A 15,597-nucleotide genomic window follows, 5' to 3' on the forward strand; every position below is an offset into this window, starting at 1 on the left:
GATGGACTGTGTGAATTACATTTTTAAGTTGGGTTGTTTGGGATAATTTTGTATGGGGTAAATTCTGTGTTTAGTTCATTGGCCTCCCCATTCATTAGGTCTCAGTCTCACAGAACACCTTTGGAAAGCGCTTAAAGATCTGCTTAACTGATGTGATGCAATGACATGCTAGCATATGTTAGCAGATTATCAAAGAAGGTTCACCTTTAATACAGAACTGAGTCTTTCTGAAAGTAAGGAGCCATTCCTAATATAGTGGACACTGTGTGTAATATATTTGAGCAGTGCAAAATAACTGATGGGAAGCATAGCAAGCATTGGTATGTTTTGTTTCATAGGTGTTTCTCTATTGCTGAAGACAGAGGCAGCTCACATAAGCAGCACAAGAAGCCTCTGTCTGCTGTTCCACAGCTGACTGTTTAAGTTGAACTCAGTTCTACAAGAAACAGACTCGGTGGATGTCTCCAGGTGTGTGTCTCAGTTCAGCTCTGACACCCTTAATGAGATGAATTTGTTGCTTTTATATACTGTGTTCCCATGTTTGGCTGACAAAAATAAATAAATAAATAAATAAATAAATAAATAAATAAATAAATAAATAAAAGCCTAGTTCAATCTCAGTGAAGTTATAAAAAAGGTAGACCAGTTTTCTAATTTGGTTTGGTTTAATGTATGTGAAATATTAACTGCTTGCCTCAAAACAAATATGCAAATACTTTTTGCAAGCTTGCAATGCAAGCTTTTATTGCATTTTATGGGAATTTTGGTAAGGAAAGCAAATCTTGAACCCACAGTGAAAATGCAGGCTACAACATGATGGAGGAAATAAGCATGAGATATCTCCATGGTGTAAGTAATGTTCATTTGGAGCATAATCACAGCATAATCCCTCTGCTGCCCTGCCTGTAACAAAAGGCTCAGTGAAGAGAGAGGCTTTCTCATCATTATTGAAATACTCAGTTTTAGACAGCAGATGTCTTTATCTAATTTAGAGAAAAGACTACAGTTTTTATCATAAGTGGTATACACTGTATACTGCTAAATAAAGATATAATAGAGCAATGCAGCTAATGTCTTGTAAGAGAAACTGCAGGTTTTGGCACTTAAAGCACTGCCTTCATTTTTCATCCCTTGAGGTAATTAATACCTCAGTTATACAGTACTGACGGAGGGGATGGCTGTGGCTCAGGCAGTAGAGGAGATAGAGTGGCAAGTTGGAGGTTTGAGTCCCACCACTGTTAGTTATGAAGTACTTAGAGCAGCATAAAGTATCACATGCATGTATGTGCCAATGGGTAAATGTGGCTTTTATTAAAATATGCTGTAAGTGTTAGAATTGAAAGTGTAGGTGATAGAAAACAGAGAAGCTCATTTGGTTAGCAGGAGAAAGATGCCCATTCAGGAAGTGCTGGGGATGCACCTGCTACTGAAATCAAACTCATGTCTGCACCTCATCAAAAGGTTCACACTATGATATCTGCAGACAAATAAAGATTCAGATTGAAGATTGTTATTAGTGTATGTATAAAATACATACACTTGAAGTGATCTTCTCAAACAATAATCCATACTTTGCATTTCAGAGAGAAACAGATTTTTCATTGCACAGCATTCATCTTATTCAATTCAATTCAATTCAATTTTATTTATATAGCGCCAAATCACAACAAAAGTCGCCTCAAGGCGCTTCATAGATACAGAGAAAAACCCAACAATCATATGACCCCCTATGAGCAAGCACTTTGGCGACAGTGGGAAGGAAAAACTCCCTTTTAACAGGAAGAAACCTCCGGCAGAACCAGGCTCAGGGAGGGGCGGCCATCTGCTGCGACCGGTTGGGGTGAGAGAAGGAAGACAGGATAAAAGACATGCTGTGGAAGAGAGACAGAGGTTAATAACAGATATGATTCAACACAGAGAGGTCTGTTAATACATAGTGAGCGAGAAAGGTGACTGGAAAGGAAAAACTCAATGCATCATGGGAATCCCCCGGCAGCCTACATCTGGGTCACCTGGTCCAGCCCTAACTATATGCTTTAGCAAAAAGGAAAGTTTTAAGCCTAATCTTAAAAGTAGAGATAGTGTCTGTCTCCCGAATCCAAACTGGAAGCTGGTTCCACAGAAGAGGGGCCTGAAAACTGAAGGCTCTCCCTCCCATTCTACTTTTAAATACTCTAGGAACAACAAGTAGGCCTGCAGGGCGGGAGCGAAGTGCTCTAATAGGGTGATATGGTACTACAAGGTCATTAAGATAAGATGGGGCCTGATTATTTAAGACCTTGTATGTGAGGAGCAGGATTTTGAATTCAATTCTGGATTTAACAGGAAGCCAATGAAGGGAAGCCAAAACAGGAGAAATATGCTCTCTCTTTCTAGTCCCTGTCAGTACTCTTGCTGCAGCATTTTGGATTAGCTGAAGGCTTTTCAGTGAGTTTTTTGGACATCCTGATAATAATGAATTGCAGTAGTCCAGCCTGGAAGTAATAAATGCATGAACTAGTTTTTCAGCGTCACTCTGAGACAGGATATTTCTAATTTTAGAGATGTTGCGCAAATGGAAGAACGCAGTCTTACATATTTGTTTAATATGTGCGTTGAAGGACATATCCTGGTCAAAAATGACTCCAAGGTTCCTCACAGTGTTACTGGAGGCCAAGGCAATGCCATCCAGAGTAAGAATCTGGTTAGATACCATATTTCTAAGCTTTTTAGCGCCGAGTACAATGACCTCAGTTTTATCTGAGTTAAGAAGCAGAAAGTTAGTGGCCATCCAAGTCTTTATGTCTTTAAGACATTCCTGCAGTTTAACTAATTGGTGCGTGTTATCTGGCTTCATGGACAGATAGAGCTGGGTGTCATCTGCATAGCAGTGAAAATGTATGCTATGTCTTCTAATGATGCTGCCTAGGGGAAGCATGTATAATGTAAACAGAATTGGTCCTAGCACTGAACCCTGTGGAACTCCATAATTAACCTCAGTGTGTGAAGAGGACTCTCCATTTACATGCACAAATTGGAGTCTATTAGATAGATATGATACAAACCACTGCAGTGCAATACCTGTAATACCTACAGCATGTTCTAATCGCTCTAATAGGATATTATGGTCAACAGTATCGAACGCTGCACTAAGGTCTAGAAGGACAAGCACAGAGATGAGTCCACTGTCAGAGGCCATAAGAAGATCATTTGTAACCTTCACTAAAGCTGTTTCTGTGCTGTGATGAACTCTGAAACCTGACTGAAACTCTTCAAATAAACCATTCCTCTGCAGATGATCTGTTAGCTGTTTGACAACTACTCTTTCAAGGATTTTTGATATGAAAGGAAGGTTGGAGATTGGCCTATAATTAGCTAAGACTGCTGGGTCTAGAGATGGCTTTTTGAGTAAAGGTTTAACTGCAGCCACCTTGAAGGCCTGTGGTACATAGCCGATTATTAGAGATAGGTTGATCATATATAAGATTGAAGAATTAATCAATGGCGGGACTTCTTTGAGCAGTTTTGTAGGAATGGGGTCTAAAAGACATGTTGATGGTTTGGAGGAAGTAATTATTGAAGTTAACTCAGAAAGATCGATTGGAGAAAAAGAGTCTAACTTAACATCAATGGTACTAAGAGTAGCTGTAGATAATATTACATCTGTGGGATGATTATTGGTAATTTTTTCTCTAATGATAAAAATTTTATTTGTGAAGAAGTTCATGAAGTCATCACTGGTTAACGTTAAAGGGATGGTTGGCTCAAAAGAGCTCTGACTTTTTGTCAGCCTGGCTACAGTGCTGAAGAGAAACCTGGGGTTGTTCTTATTTTCTTCAATCAGTCTGAGAAATCAGACAGAAACTCTGTGTAAGGCCCAGGTGGACGATAGATGATAACAAGTAAGACTGGTTTCTGAGTTTCACAGCTGGGGTGGACAATGTTAAGCATCAGGCTTTCAAATGAATTAAAAGTCTGTCTTGGTCTTTCATTAATTAATAGACTGGTGTGAAAAATTGCTGCCACACCGCCCCCTCGACCTGTGCTTCGAGATTTCTGGTAGTTCGAATGACTCGGGGGTGTTGATTCATTTAAACTAACATAATCATCCTGCTGCAACCAGGTTTCTGTAAGGCAGAGTAAATCAATTTGTTGATCAATTATTAAGTCATGTACTAACAGAGACTTGGAGGAGAGAGACCTAATATTTAATAATCCACATTTCACTGTTTTACTCTTTGGTTCAGATGTGGATACTGTATTGTTCTTTCTTTGTAAATGTTTAAGTTGTTTGTTGCTGGTTTTTAGTTTGTTTTTTGTCTTTTTGGAAGCTGACACAGTCTCTATGGAGATGGGTTTTTGGGGGGGTAGCAGGAGGAGAGAAGCTGCAGAGAGGCGTGTAAGACTGCAACTCTGCTTCCTGGTCCCAACTCTGGATAGTCATATTTTGAGGGGTTTAATAAATTTGTCGATATTTCTAGAAATGAGAGCTGCTCCATCCAAAGTGGGATGGATGCCATCTCTCCTAACAAGACCAGGTTTCCTCCAGAAGGTTTGCCAATTATCTATGAAGCCCACATCATTTCTGGGACACCACTCAGACAGCCAGCAATTTAAGGAGAACATGCGGCTAAACATGTCACTCCTGGTCTGATTGGGGAGGGGACCAGAGAAAACTACAGAGTCCGACATTGTTTTGGCAAAGTTGCACACCGATTCAATATTGATTTTAGTGACCTCCGATTGGCGTAACCGGGTGTCATTACTGCCAACGTGAATTATGATTTTACTGAATTTACGTTTACCCTTAGCCAGCAGTTTTAAATTTCCTTCAATGTCGCCTGCTCTGGCCCCTTATATGAAGGTAATTGTGTACAAAACACCTTAAAATATGATAATTAAAAAAATTGTTATAGATTTAAAAGACTATGTTTGACTTCAAAGTTTATGTTTGAAGTTGAGAGTTCTTGTTAAAAAGTCAATAAAATCTGAAAAGATTACAAAGAGACACAAATGACTAAAACAGACACAACAAACAAATGAAAAAAACAACTACTGATTGCTGAAGAAATAAATAAAATGAATTTTTTTTTTTATTCAGGTGGAGGAGATCTAGAGTAGGAAGATGGAGACATAAAATACACATATGTGAAAACATGAAAAATGGTTCATGGTTCGACATTTTCTTTTTGCATTGACTGCAAAGGTCCAGCATCATTTTCTAAATGCTTAAAAAACAGTCAATCAACTTACCAAGAAAATATCAGCACAACAATATTAAAAATACTTTATTTATCCTAGATACTTTTGTTCAGCAGTTGAAATACTACTACTACTACGACTGCTAAAAAAATAAATAAATTAATAATAATAATAATAATAATAATAATAATAATAATAATAATGATGATGTCAAGTACATTTTAAACATTAATTTAAATAATAATTAGTCGCAGCCTCGTATAAAATAGCTTTTAAACATAGCTGGCACACAATAAAATGCGGTAAAGAAAAAAAAAACCCAAAAAACACTCACAGGATTTTGTTCTATGGTGAATACTGTTCAGAATTATACTTAAATTCTTACAACATTTTAGGGACCTTTACGTGTTATAATCGTCGTAGTTTAAATTATTTGTATTGATTTGGCAAACACATGTGCATGTCTACTGCATTGTTATACAGGGCAGCACACGTGGAGCTGGCGGCGATACTGCTCCGATCCGCTGCGATTGCACTAGAGGAAATATTAAAAATAAATAACTAAGCAGAAGAAGAAGAAGGCGAAAAGAACACTCTAAGCCAATCAGAAAGCAATTTGCTGCTGCCTGGTGACCAGCTACCAATAGGAAACGTGAATGTGAGCGCGGATAAACGGAATTGTTGTGTGTCGGCCTCGGTGATATTGTGTTTGGTGACAGTAATAAGAGTAATTGTTTCAGGGTCGTTAAATCCCCTCACAATGAGCCTGTCTCTGAGGTAAGCCGATTTGTCGCAGTTATTCCAACATTCCTCAAACCAGCGCACAGAGCTGGTCGCTAGCTCTTTCACATAAGAGGCGCTAGCATGTTAACTTTGCAACGTGTTTGCTGTGTTTGTTCGGGAGGGATAGTGCATAGGAATTAGCTGCATCTACTAATCCATGTAGAGTCGACGTTAGCTGCTTACCGTTTTTTCGTTTTTCGTTTCTTTGAATGTGACTTGGACGACTACAATGTACTGTACTATAGACCACATTTAGTTGCAAAACTACTGTTCAGATGCCACCCCTGTGCGTCGTTTGTCTTTCATCAGACGTACACGTTCAAGGATCGACTGCATAGCCACAGCACAAAGTCATCAGTACCAGTACAAAGGAGCGTTTTTTCTCATTTATTTTTTAAACAAATCAGCATTCTTGACCAACATAGTTGCTGATTCCGTTTTATTCAGTGTATGTGTAGTGGAATTGTAAGGGGAAAACCCTATATTAAATATTATACATGGATAATCTTGTGTTGAATTGGCACAAAAAAGGGAAAAAGGATCAAAAACAAAGAAAATCTAACCGAGGAAAGTAGCTGTATCAGCTGTCAGCCAAACACTTCAGTGTTATGTGTATCTGACAATTAATGTTATAATGATACTACAGTCAATTTGTTTTGTTATGTTATTTTGTAATGTTATTGATATTTAGATAAACAGGTGTCAGAGTATTACTCTATCATGTTGTTAAGTTGCTGATAAATCAGATATTATTGAATAAGTATTTGGTCGTAGATACTTCGTTAGATTGCAAACGATATATCCACTGCACTCTGCTTGTGTTGCAAACATAGTGTAGATACCTGTAAACTTCAGTCTGTAAATAGTTACAGATTTTAAGTTTGTTTTCTCAGGCTGGGTAAAACTGATCACAAGGCTGTGTACGTTGTCTAAACACTGAGTGCACTGCCTGCATATTTGTCTATTGTGTGTTTTGTCAGCCCTTTGCTTTTTAGCTAACCTTCTTCTGTAAAGCTGTGGTGTTCTGCCATACGCTGTACAACATACTCTGTATTGAAGCTTTAATTTGGGGTAACAGCAGATACGTGTGTCACTTAAATTAAAGAAAAATGTTTGCAATATGATTGCAGCTGAAACCTGTGTACATTTGTGTATCGCGTGCTGCATGTGTCTCTCTCCAGAACGGAGCTCATGGCAGACAAAACCAAGCGTAAGAAGAGGAGAGAGCTCACTGAGGATCAGAAACATGAAATCAAGGAAGCATTTGAGTTGTTTGACACAGACAAAGACAAAGAAATTGACTACCACGAGCTGAAGGTGAGCACTGGATGATGAGAGGAAAACAAGTTTGAAAGCTAAGAACAGTCCGGTGACGCAGTATTTAATCTGCTGTGTATAAAATGTGCCATATGTCTGTCATAATGAACTCAAAAAGCAGTTTTCCTCACATGTTTACATCTGCTGTGCTGCTGTTGGAATACAGAAACATCTCACTGTCACAAACTGTCAACAGGTGGCAATGCGTGCACTCGGCTTTGAAGTGAAGAAAGTGGATGTTCTCAAGATCCTTAAGGATTATGACAGAGAGGGAAATGGGAAAATAACATTCGAGGACTTCAGCGAAGTTGGTAAGTTTGCATGTGCCCCTGTGCAGACAGGGACCGAGAGGAAGAAAATCTCTGACATCTTTAACTGAAGTGTTTCAGTAACTCTGATGCATGTTATGTATGGTTCTGCAGTGACTGATCGCATCCTAGAGCGAGATCCGAAAGAGGAGATCATGAAAGCCTTTAAGCTGTTTGATGATGACGAATCAGGAAAGATCAGTTTGAGGAACCTGAGACGTGTGGCTCGGGAACTCGGGGAGAATATCAGCGATGAAGAGCTCCGCAGCATGATCGAGGAGTTTGATACTGACGGAGATGGTGAAAGTAAGTCAGCACTTGCTCTTTTCTTTGACATTGATAATTATTGCTATACATTTAATCCCTAGAAGGGAAATGCATTCAGTTTGTTTAAGTGAGCAGGAGTGGATGAGCGGGACTTTTGTTTGTTTTGGTGTACGTACAAAAGAGGCGTATGAACACCATTTATAAGGTGCTCATATGGAGACATATTTATCGTCAAGTAGTTTTAGAAAAATACATATCTTAATAGTTTTTTATCTTTACCTTGTACGGCTCTGGCTACTGAAGCTCCTCTGAAAAAGAAAGCCTCAAATCTCAAAAAAATTTTGTGGTTCTGTTAAGCGCTATTGAGTCAATCATTCTTTAAACTTACTTAATAATGCCTTCATGAGATTTTAACCATTAGAGCAAAATTACTCATAACCATCTCACAGACGTACTACTTTCAGGACCATTGATTTTACTCCTATTGATCTTTGAGTTAAATTATGCAATTACTTCCTCCAAGCTGTCAATGTATCCCTTTTTTTCTACCCTGATTTTATTTTTTTTTTCTCATTTTAAATCTGAAATATACTCAAATTTTAGAGCCAGTTAGGGGTTAAAGTGGGATTCAGCTGGTGGGGGAACCCTTAAATTGGTTGTAATGGCTTAATGTGGGGAAAAGACTCATAACTCACAATAATTTCTACTGAGACTTCAGTAGATTTTCTTAGTGTAAAGGCTGTGATCAGCTGATCAGATGTACACAGCTGAATTCAACCAGATGTAAGCAGATATTTTATGAGTTGTCCTGACTGATTTCCATCTTCTATGCTGATAGTAAACTATTTAAGCTGTCTTTTTCCTATACGGTATAAAGTGAGTATGAAGGTAGAATTAAGTCAGTGGATTTCAGCATCAGTGAAAATTCATGTGAATTTCTGCTACACTAAATGTAACCTCACACTGACCATGGACCCACAGCCAGTGTGCGCTAGTCACACACTGTTCTTTATTTTAAATCCATCACAGTACAGCAAACTAACTTGTTTACCTGCACTAACCTGCAGAGGATTTTCATGCAACTTTTAAATAACACAACAGTTAGTCTATCTCAGTTTGATTTGCAGCATGTTTCACAATATGAAAAAACATAATGTCACATGTACAGACCTGATATCTGATTTAGAAACATGAGGACTGACATGGAAGCTTTTAAATCTGCATAATCTGCATTTAAATCAAATACCATTGAGCAGTCCTTACCTTTAAATCTAAGCTCTCTTCTTCCTCTCCTGTCCTGTCTTTCTAATCTTTCTCCATCTTTCAGTGAAGTTAGCTCTCTTTCTTTTATCTTCCCTGTGAAACACAGCAGCTGGACCTGTAGCTAGCAACACACTGTGAGACAAACTGCACACAGTTTGTGTGTTTGTTGACCTGATAGAAACCTTGCATTTGAAATTACCTGACACAAATAGCTTGACCCAAATACATTAAAGCAAAAGTAATGAACCTGTTTTGAGTAAAAGTAAAAAGAAGTTGGAAAGATAAATACTGAAGTAAAGATACCTGAAAATTGTACTTAAGCACAGTAACAACGTATTTTTTACTTTGTTAATACTTCCTACTTTTGGAAGCTAGGTTGCACAGAGAGATGGGGGTGCTGGATTTAAATGCCTGCGTGTCAGGAAAATGTGAAGAAACAAGCGAAAAAGTAAATTAAGCAGCATCTGGCTGCATTTCAGTGATTTTGTAGACTGCAAAGCTTAGTGTAGAATTGATTAAATGGCTGAAGTGATACCCTTTCCATTTTCATTTTAGGGGGACAAAAGGTTTCAAACTGAATGGCAGAGATGTAGAAATGTCTGCATGTACCACTTTTTTTTTTTTTTTTAAACCACTACAGTTTAAAACAAACAAACAAAAAACCCTACGGGCAATTAGCTACCAGAACCATTTCTGTAGTTTTATTTCTTACAATTTAAGTCCAAAGAGTCCTGTTGACAGATTTCTTTCTTTGTCACAGCAGCTTTTTTTTTTGTCATGTAAAAGAACAGTAAATTATGTAACATGTTCACACTGACAGAAAAAGGAGTTTCACAGCTCCAGCCCACTTAAGGTCAAAGTGGGCTGAACAGAGAAACTGTAGTCAAAAGAAAAGAATTTAAATAAATGAGATAAAAAGATTACAAGAAATTCATATATACACATACATGCAAAAAAAAAAGGGAAGTTTTTTTGTATTTTAGAGAACTGAAACTGACATTTTTAAAACTTTTTTTCTTTTGTGTTTGGTGCTCTCATTGACTGACTGGACTTGTTTACCCCCTTTCCAGTAAACCAGGAGGAGTTCCTTACAATTATGGGCGGGGAGTCCTGATGAGGGATTTCTCTGTTGCTGAGGACTTCTTGGTTGGATTGGTCGTCCAATTTGTGAGCAGTTAAGCGACTTGACTGTCAACAAGGGCGCACAGCTTCCTCTGAAGCATCGCAGGTGGACAGAAGTTGTTTCTTTGACCCTGAGGGTTGTACTTGAGTCATTCCATAAAAGTACTGAACTGTGTGACAGATTTAAGGTCAGCCAAACTCATTTCTTATTGAAGGTGAAAGTTAAAGTATCAATATCATGCTAGTCTTTAAAATTAGCTAATTGTTGTTGGGTTTTTTCCCCCATGTCATAACATCTTTGTTAAATATTTAATGTGTTTTGCAACCATTTCACACCTTTCTGTAATTAGATCTTGTAAAAAGATCTTTTCACTCTTTTATAAACACATTAATTTACTGTTGGGGAAAATATAGACAAATAGGAGTAAAATGTTGTTGCTTTTATCAGAAGTGTCTGTATATTGTAAAGGACACATATTTCATACATGGCTATTTTGAATGGTTGTATTTCCAGTTTACATGTGCATGTTCAAGTGTTCTATTTATTTTTGACACAATAAACTGGTTTCCCAGCAAGTCGCACCATTTTTACCATTTTACTTTCTCTGAGTGCTGGTAAGTGTGTCTCTGTTGTGGGACCTAGTTTGTAGTGATGGCCAAATGAAGCCTTGTGAAGTATTGAAGCTTTTATTGAAAAATGGTTCATCACTCGAACCTTTTCAACACAGTCATCTTCAGTGACATCTGGTGGCCTTAAATATGATGAACACCTTAAGTCTACAACTTACAATGAACTGCTTCATTATGATTGCCCACTCTACAGCGCTGAATTGACAGCTTCTGTGTGATATTGGGCTGATATGGTGCTTTGTTTAAACACGTGCCATAGTGTGTTCTGCTTTTGCTTGTGACTTTAAGTTTATTACTAATAAAAACAAACAAACACTATATATAAGATGTACAACACAACCTTATAATAGGTGTCTTGTGCTGTGAGGTCCCTGGCTCCACGTGATTATATAATTAGCCAAAGGACAAGTACACTTATTTATTTATATATATATATATATATATATATATATATATATATATATATATATATATATATAAATAACTTCTATAATTATAGCTATAGTATGTGTACTTCTTATGTACATTTTAGACCTGGGAGTAGAACTGCTGATAAACTGTTTTTTTTTGGGGGGGTTTAGGAATAGGCAGGGCGTCCACTCTTCCTGGCTTTATGTCTGTAATTTTGTCACACACTGATTTGCTATCACACAAAATCACCACCAAAATACAGCATAAATCCCACCAATGATTCAATTCCTTAAAAGCCACTAAATCAAGTACTGAAGCAGTCGCATGACAAATGAAGCTTTGATCACGTCATTGATCATGTGACTCTTTCAGACAAACAAAGCCTCGACACTGTTTCTGAAGCAGTGTGTTGATTTTTTTTTTTTTTTTTTTTTTTTTGACACATGAGCTTCAGCTTCAAACGCGCCATCATTTCTAGTTTGTGTTCGTATTCTCTGCCATTTCCTCGTTATGTAAACCTTTTCTTCTGTTTTGTGGCCAGGCACAGGCATAGTACTTTTTCTTTGGTCTTAACCTAGAATTTAGTGTGTTCTTGTTTTTCCGGGAGGAGTGGGGTTTTTGTTTCTTGTTTTGGCCTTGGAGACCCTGAAAATTAATATGCTTCCTTTTCCCCTCCTAATTAAGTTAACAGTGTTAAGAATTTGTAAATGGTTTTCTGGAAATTGTAAAATCTTTGACGCTGTTTGTAGTCTGAGCTTATATAGCTCGTGCTGTTGCCCTTGTTGTGTTGCACCCCTCATGAACCCTAGACTTTGCAGATAAGTGGGGACATAAGGGTATCGGCACTCTGCCGGGGTCTCTCTGAACATGTTTTAGATTATCCTGTAGGCTCGGTTGTTCAGTTCATGTCATACGGTACAGAAAGTGGACTCCATTTTCTTAATTTTGGTTGTTTTGCAACTGTGAGAAATGAGGGCTATTTTTGATCTTCTCACTGGGTACCAATTTATGGTTGACAAGCCATTAGCCAATGAGCATGCAGTTTCAGTCAGAGCTGACCCTGTTCATTGCATCTGGTTTCGAAACACCAAAATGATGTCCTGCTAGCTATATCCATACTATATACTGTAATGTGACTGTGATGAGCTTTGAATTCTTCTTCACTGATCCAGCATGAATGACTGATATGAGGTGTGCATGACTGCACAACCAGTGAGACTGTGGATCTTGATTAAAAGGAAACAGTGGATATTTAACGTGTGTGAGCAGGGAGCAGGATGTTACATGCTTCAGCTGTGCCCTCTTCTGGAGGGTGGGTGTTGTTCAGCTGCTTAGGGCTGCCAGTAACAGTGAGGGGATTGGTTGTTCCTAAATTAAGAGTGGAGGCTTGTTGCATCACTCAACTTCCAACCAGGGCCACCTAACTTCATAGTTGAGTGATGCCTTACTCAATTATGTAGAGACTTGCTGTGGGATTTAGGAGGGATTTCACTGTGTTCAACTGAAAAAAAAAAGCATTTTCCCTGCATTTTCTGTGGTTGTTTCAATCACCAGTTATTGCAATACTGTTATTGCTCATGAAAGATGACTAATAAAAACAAATTTCTATGTAGCAAAAATAAAGGGCATGTCTACTTATTTTTTATGTAGTTAAATATGGGCTAAAAAGGCAAGGCTTGTGGAGTCGGTACTGAAGACGGTTTCACTCTGGAAATTAAGCATGACATTTTGAGCATCGATTGTTAATCTCTTAACAGTTTATTTCTTTTTTAACCTCTCAGCCTTAAAATGCTCAGGGGGCAGGCGTGGACACCCAAATAAGTGGTTTTTAAAATTTAAGTTTTCTGACATTAAGTGGGAAGTCCTCCTTTATTAGCAGCATATGTGATAGCATGGGATATCAAATATCTCCTGTGTCTGTGCTCATGGGAGTGGAGCTGAAAAAGATGGCACAGTCCCTTGTGGAGCTCCTTTATGCACATCAGACATTTACTTGCATACTGTGCAGCTTATCTCTTTAGCAGTGGGACGGTGTGGGGTGTACTTAGGTTTTCACAGGACTGTGAAAACATTCCAAATGGCTGCATAGTAATATTCAAGGTCATGTTAGTTACACTGAATTAGGGCACGCCTTTGCCTCGTGTACATTGCCTCGTAGTGGGAAAAAAATGACATTCAAAATTAATGGTACACAATATAATTGATACAGACTAGTATAGCAAAACCACAAATTACTACAAAATATTTGATACCAGTTACTTAAAATAATATGTAAATCCAATCGGTCTCCTGGCTTGGCAGTTATGAATAAAGCAGACAAAGTGTTTGCTGTATGTTAATGTCTCCACCTGCGGACAGAATGCAAACATTGCATGCAGTAGTTTTGAACCAAGCTTGTACAGCCTTCCTGCTGTACTTCGGCTGCCCACAAGATGGAGGGATGTGTGCCAGCACATTATGCACCTGATCACTGCATGCACTCTGTGTCCTTCAGGTCTTTGTGATCACTACTTCTGGTAAAGTTTCTATTTTAATTTTATTACTTTATGTTAAAATTGAAATAAAAAAGAGGACAGTGGATAAAAGTACAGTAAAATTTTAGTTGAGTGTGATTTACAAACTGCAAATGATGTCACAGCATAAAGCCACTAAGCTCATGTTTAAAACAATAAAGGACCTTCCATACTGACTATAAAAATTAGATACTGCTAAGAAATCTCATCTCATAATGTGATGTATGTGATGAAATAATAACAGCAGTTAGTCAAGGCCTTTGTCACACACTGCACTTGTGATGCAGAATACTGCCCATAGAGCTTTTCGGCGAATCCTCATGAACGCCGTCACTTGACACCCCACAGGCTTTTATATATTGGTTTGGTTGAAGGCATCTGGATCGCATTGCTTCACACTTCATCTGTCCCAGCCCCCATCAAGTACTCAGATGTGGAAAAAAAAAGGCTGAGAAACAAAGTACTGTATGTATGTACACGACTAGGCTGAAAGTCATCATTAATGTTCATTATATGAACGTGCATGTGGTTATTACAGTGAGGCCCTGAGCTTAGCCTTCCTCTGGTACATGCTCAGCTGTCACGTCCCGGACTGGAGCAGCACATGCTCTAGAAATAACCCAACCCAGTTCCTTCCTAGTTACAACCTCAAAGTCGCCCCCCTGTGGTTTCCACTATATGACTTTCCACACTCACTCTCATGTATTACTAGTAGTAATCTGTGCTGATGAGAATTCTACAAATGCGTCAGATGGCAGACCAAGATCTTATTGCTCTGTGATTGGGGGTAAAAACATAGGTTACCTGGGGTTCCACATGTAGATGGGCTATTGGGCTTGGTTAAAAAGCTTTCTGGTTTCTATGAACAGTCCTTTTGCAGTTGATGGTTTAATCATGTCATCCTTGAATTCATCTAAATAATCTGTGAAGTGAGAAAACCATCTGCTAACATGTAATCTTGAAATAATTTGATGGGATCAAATAATTTAGGTCTTTATTCAGGTATTAACTGCATTTGTACGAAGAAAAAGTCTTAGACAATAATGGTGGGCCATACAATATTATTACCAAGGAATGAAAAAATGGGCCTTTTGCACAGCATTCTGTGTTTTTATCTTATCTACTTTGTCATAATGGTTAAAAACAGATGATTTGTATGGGACACATCAGTGAGACTAACATGCTAGAATCGTTTTGAGGACTCAAAACAAGTCCTTCACCAGATGCTCCTCCATTTTTGTCTAGTATTTAGTTGTACTGAAATATACTGTATGGCTGTTCAGTTCAGTTGCTTCAGGTGCTCTGCTGGGCTCTTCTTCCTTTGGTTCCATCAAGATCGCCAGAGGTCTCTATTATACAACAGCCACAGAAATCTGATGTTCATCTGGGTGTCATGAGATGCCATCAAAAAAGTAAGCAACTGGACTGAAACGCTAGCAAATCAGTGGCTTACTGCAAAAACATGAAACATGTCTGCAATGGATGATATTCTTCTGAGCTAATACTTGATGAATCTTTCTTGTTCCTGTGATGTATTTCAATGGTTGCACGAGTATAGTGTCATAAGATATAATGATAATCTAGTGTAAGTGTCTGCCATCTACAATGTCCTCACCTCTCAACACAACGGGGTCTGCACATCTCTTCCTGTCGCCCCAATGCCATCTGGGGCACCCTTGCCATGGGATGGCATTCCATGTTGCATTCTTGAATCTCAGTTGGAGGAAGACAGCAAAACTGTTTGCTTCGACCATTATATCTTTCAGGACATGATCCATGTCGGTTCATATGGCTGCTGCATC

General features: G+C 38.3%; 1 protein-coding gene across 1 annotated transcript; it reads left to right on the top strand.

The window, feature by feature from the left end:
* Positions 1 to 5,808: 5,808 nt before the first annotated feature.
* On the top strand, positions 5,809 to 10,817 carry cetn3 (centrin 3). The gene is made up of 5 exons (XM_085169185.1): positions 5,809 to 5,958; positions 7,146 to 7,281; positions 7,478 to 7,592; positions 7,704 to 7,895; positions 10,190 to 10,817. The coding sequence occupies exons 1-5, from the start codon at positions 5,942 to 5,944 to the stop codon at positions 10,231 to 10,233; spliced, it is 504 nt and encodes a 167-aa protein (XP_085025311.1). The 5' UTR covers positions 5,809 to 5,941; the 3' UTR covers positions 10,234 to 10,817.
* Positions 10,818 to 15,597: the final 4,780 nt, after the last annotated feature.

This window comes from Neolamprologus multifasciatus, chromosome 7 (genome assembly GCF_963576455.1).
Source record: "Neolamprologus multifasciatus chromosome 7, fNeoMul1.2, whole genome shotgun sequence".
Classification (NCBI taxonomy): Eukaryota; Metazoa; Chordata; class Actinopteri; order Cichliformes; family Cichlidae; genus Neolamprologus; species Neolamprologus multifasciatus.

Excerpts from the sequence above, each read along its gene's own strand:
- cetn3 (XM_085169185.1), top strand. Across the intron at positions 7,282-7,477 it reads TTGACTACCACGAGCTGAAG|GTGGCAATGCGTGCACTCGG; the intron begins GTGAGCACTGGA and ends AACTGTCAACAG. Across the intron at positions 7,896-10,189 it reads TACTGACGGAGATGGTGAAA|TAAACCAGGAGGAGTTCCTT; the intron begins GTAAGTCAGCAC and ends CCCCCTTTCCAG.